Raw genomic sequence first — 4,081 nt, forward strand, 5'->3', positions numbered from 1 at the left:
TCAATTCTTGTCTTGTATTTTGTGGTTCAGATTGAAGGAGGCAGACCACCTGAAACAGGATCTGAATGAGGCTAAAGATGCAGAACGGAGGGCAAAGCAGAAACTCCTGGAAATCACCAAACCAACATACCCTGTAATGTTGCTATGACATGTAACAAAAGTATTCTGCTGTTTATTATCCTTATAATGATTTAAAAGCATGTCATTTGTGTCATGCACTCAGTTAATAGCAGCATACTCCAGCCCTCCTCCACCCACTGGGCCGGAGAGTCCAGATATGACTGTAGACATGGGCGGCTCCATAAGAATGGACTTCAAGGACTCCGATATGAAAAGACTTTCCATGGAGATTGAGAGAGAACGGTATGCAGTTGATCACATTCTGTCTGAAGAACTATTGAAAAATGAAGCTGAATATATGCTGCTGTCTCCTTGTGTGTGTGTGTGTGTGTGTGTGTGTGTGTGTGTGTGTGTCAGGCTAGAGTACATGGAAAAGAGCAAACATCTTCAAGACCAGCTGAAGGAGCTCAAATCAGAGATTGAGTCCCTGAAGTTGGAAGAGCAGCAACAGGCTGGACTCTACAGTCTCAGGAGTTACGCTGAACCTCCTTATATTCCCCACAGCAATGTAAGAAACACTCAGACATACTGAATGCTCACCACAACTAATTTTTGGGAAAATAGGCATTGTTACATGGTTAATTAAGCAGCCTTGGTGAACATGAGACTTCTTTCAAAAACATAGAAATCTTACTGACCTTGATATAATAAATACACTAATACACAAAGGTTCAGTAAATTTTTTTGTTTTGTAAAGTTTCTTATGCTCACCAAGGCTGTTTTATTTGTTAAAAATGTGGATTGTATTTATTTATTTATTTATTATAAATATGTAAATAGTTTATATAATATATGGGTTTAGAAATTTGACTACTTGCACTGAACTTCAAAGTGGATGGTTGCTGTCAAATTACATGAATATTTTAAAGGGGTCATATGATGCGATTTAAAGTTTTCCTTTCTCTTTGGAGTGTTACAAGCTGTTCGTGAATAGATAAGATTCCTAAAGTTGCAAAGACTAAAATCTCAAACCCAAAGAGATATTCTTTATAAAAGTTAAGACTCATCCACGCCCTCCTAAAACACCTCATTTAAACACTCCCCCACATGTCTACGTCAATGTGTAGGAAGATTTGCATAACACCACCCAAATGTTTACACAAAGAAAGAAGGCGTAACTTTGATTCTCGCTGTAGTATTGTTGCCGCTGCCATGTCGTGGAGACGCTGTTTTGTTGTGCAAGCAAAACTACTTTGTTTGATCTTCCAAAAGAGGACACAACTAGAAATCAGTGGTTAAGTTGTATTTACAACACTGTTCCAGAACAGTTCAACCCAAATATTCAGATGTGTGCAACACATTTATGGAGGATGATGACTGTTTCCTGGGAGAGTAGCCTACAATGCCGGTGTTCTGACAAATAATGCTGACTTACAGCCTGTAAGTATGTTTTCACGATTCAGATGCGGTGTTTTGAGTAGTGTAGAGTAGCACTTGTTGTTTGTCATTTCTCTGATCACAAATGCAGACATGGTTTTGTTTACGCGGCGCGATACGCAGCGCAACACGTAAAAAGACAGTACAAGTCATTATAATCCGTAATTATGTCCCCACTGGATGCAACAAATGTCTCGTTTGTAATGGGTTTTATTGGTTTTGTCTGGTTGCTCCAGGACACGGCATCACAATATGGTAAGGGGCGTAACATTTCCGTCACACGCTTGAGGTATTCAGCCAATCACAATGCACTGGATAGCTGGCCAATCAGAGCACACCTCACTTTTCAGACCGATGAGCTTTGTAAAAATCGACGCGTTTCAGAAAGGCGGGGCATAGAGGAGAAACAATAATTTACAGTATGTGGAAAATAATGTGTTTTTTTAACCTTAAACCGCATAAACACATTTCATTACACCAAATACACAAAAGAATGTTCTTTTTAGCGACGTCATATGACCCCTTTAATAGAATTTAGTCAGCAGAAAATGTCGGGGTTTTTATCCCTATCATGAAATAGTTTGCATTCCTCAAAAGACAGTAACAATGTTCGTATTCTGTCATGTCTGTCTGTTGCAGAGAAATTCTGCCTACATGGCTCAGATGGCCTTCTACGAGGAAGTGTGAAAGAACAATCCAGTCTCTGTTTCAGGAGCAGGAGGGTCTGGAGGAGCAGTTTGCAGCTATCACTGATGCATGCATGTACATCAAAAATGCAGCAACCTCATACTGTGCTTTTAAAATTAATATATTTCTTTTATGTTTTTGACTCTTGCAATTTGGTTTTGTGTGCACCTCAAGTCATGTTTTACTGCTACCACAAATTGTTTGGCACTTTCAAGCACATGTAACTGTGTTTGTTTGTTCACATGCCAAAAATATTTGCTGGAAATGCAAGGTATTAAGGGACATTTCTGGTACGGATAGTGCCTTTAGAATGATCAAATCATTAAATGATGAACACAAGCATGTTAATAAAGTTGGAACCCCACCAGAAACACTAGGACTTAGAAAGTATTTCTATTACTTTCTCCTTCTATTCTTTTCCTGTGGGATGCTTGATCAGTTTAACACTAGGTGCCTTTAACACATGCCACAGATAGTGGTTTTAACTACAATATCAACGAATGTCAATTCATTTGATGTATTTGCATGTTTTGAACTGTGGATTGTGTTATTATTCTTTTGGTTTGTTTTTTTTTGGTGCTTTTTGAATATGAATATGATTGATATTTTCCAGTACACTCCAGTGCCTTTTGGAAAAGCTTGTACTACTCATTGGGCTGAATGATTCTCTACCGATGCACTCTTTCTCGCGGTATGACTGGTTGTATAACACGTTCGACAAGCGCGTCAGCTGTAACTACTCTATCATATTCAGGAACAGAGGTAGATTGATGGCTTCTCTGTTTATAAATGTGCTGTACTCATCCATTTCGGCTGGAGACTCTTGAGTGTTTTTTGAATCCGTGACAGTTTTTAGTTGATATAGGCAGGCACAGGCAGATTTATTGGTTTATCTACCGTTTTCTGTTCCCAAATCAACTTATGCTTAGACTTGTTATGGTTATGATCCATGTTGCCATTTCAGCACATTTACATCTGAGTAACATTTCAGATCTTGTCCCCCCAACCCCATCAGAATGTCCTTTGTTTCAAAATGCAAAATGCAATGTGTCCAATTAAACAGGACATATATTTTGCACTAATTTTTAAACGTTTTGAATGCTTTTGGGTATATAGACAGTGAATTTGTTGCTGAAATGTTGATGCGAGACAAACCTGCACACTCATATAAAGGGATGAGTTGTTAATGATGTTGGAGGAGTTTTAAGGTTGTTATGCCTCATTATGTTACAGCGGATTGTGCATTTAGCAGCATTAATGGATTTTGGAGCAATATCTTTTGTAAATACACTACATGCATTGCTAAGTCTTAGTTTAAGTAGTGCCAGACATTCCTGTTATGGTCAGCATGACTGTGCACATTAGCTTGAAATGTCTTAAGACAGAGTGACTTCACAAGGTAATTGTTCATGTTTTAATGAATGCCACAGCCAAGTTTGTGTTTGTCTTTATCCATCTGCACCACATAAAGAAGCTTGTTTTTGGATTTCATATCATCATCAACAAGGATCATTTTCACTCCGTGTTTGATTGAAACACCTATCACAGTACAAGCTGCCTTTGTTTAATATGTGTGCCATGGGTTCAGACATAGATTGTCCATATGAATGTGGACATAGAGCAATCTCATGTGCAGTGAATTGTAAACCGATATACAAATAAACTGCAATGATGCATTTAAGAGTGCTTTGTGTTTTTTTTCTGATGCAGGTACTGTGAAAAACAAGAGACCGAAACATAAAAATCCAATTTGTACGTCAAACCATTTATCTCACACTTGTTTATCTACAAAACATCCAGTGCTTCACGGTTTATCTCAAGGTTAAAGTACAAAATGAAAAGTCTGGGTCTCTGACAATATGAGAAAGTTCCGGTCGCCGACAAAAGAGGGCGAACT

The 4,081-nt window shown here is 38.3% G+C and overlaps 1 protein-coding gene across 1 annotated transcript in view; it reads left to right on the top strand.

Annotated features, from left to right (window-relative positions):
* The window catches only part of LOC107573304 (merlin-like), a 7,067-nt gene extending 3,202 nt beyond the window's left edge, over positions 1-3,865 (top strand). The window contains exons 2-5 of the mRNA XM_016259739.1: positions 31-133; positions 224-363; positions 478-628; positions 2,137-3,865. Of these exons, the coding sequence (XP_016115225.1) occupies positions 31-133; positions 224-363; positions 478-628; positions 2,137-2,184 (442 nt within the window). The 3' untranslated portion in view covers positions 2,185-3,865. The remainder of the gene's footprint in view (positions 1-30; positions 134-223; positions 364-477; positions 629-2,136) is intronic.
* The last annotated feature ends 216 nt before the right edge of the window (positions 3,866-4,081 follow it).

This window comes from Sinocyclocheilus grahami, unplaced genomic scaffold, assembly GCF_001515645.1.
Source record: "Sinocyclocheilus grahami isolate Dianchi unplaced genomic scaffold, SAMN03320097.WGS_v1.1 scaffold1915.1, whole genome shotgun sequence".
In the NCBI taxonomy this organism is placed as follows: domain Eukaryota; kingdom Metazoa; phylum Chordata; class Actinopteri; order Cypriniformes; family Cyprinidae; genus Sinocyclocheilus; species Sinocyclocheilus grahami.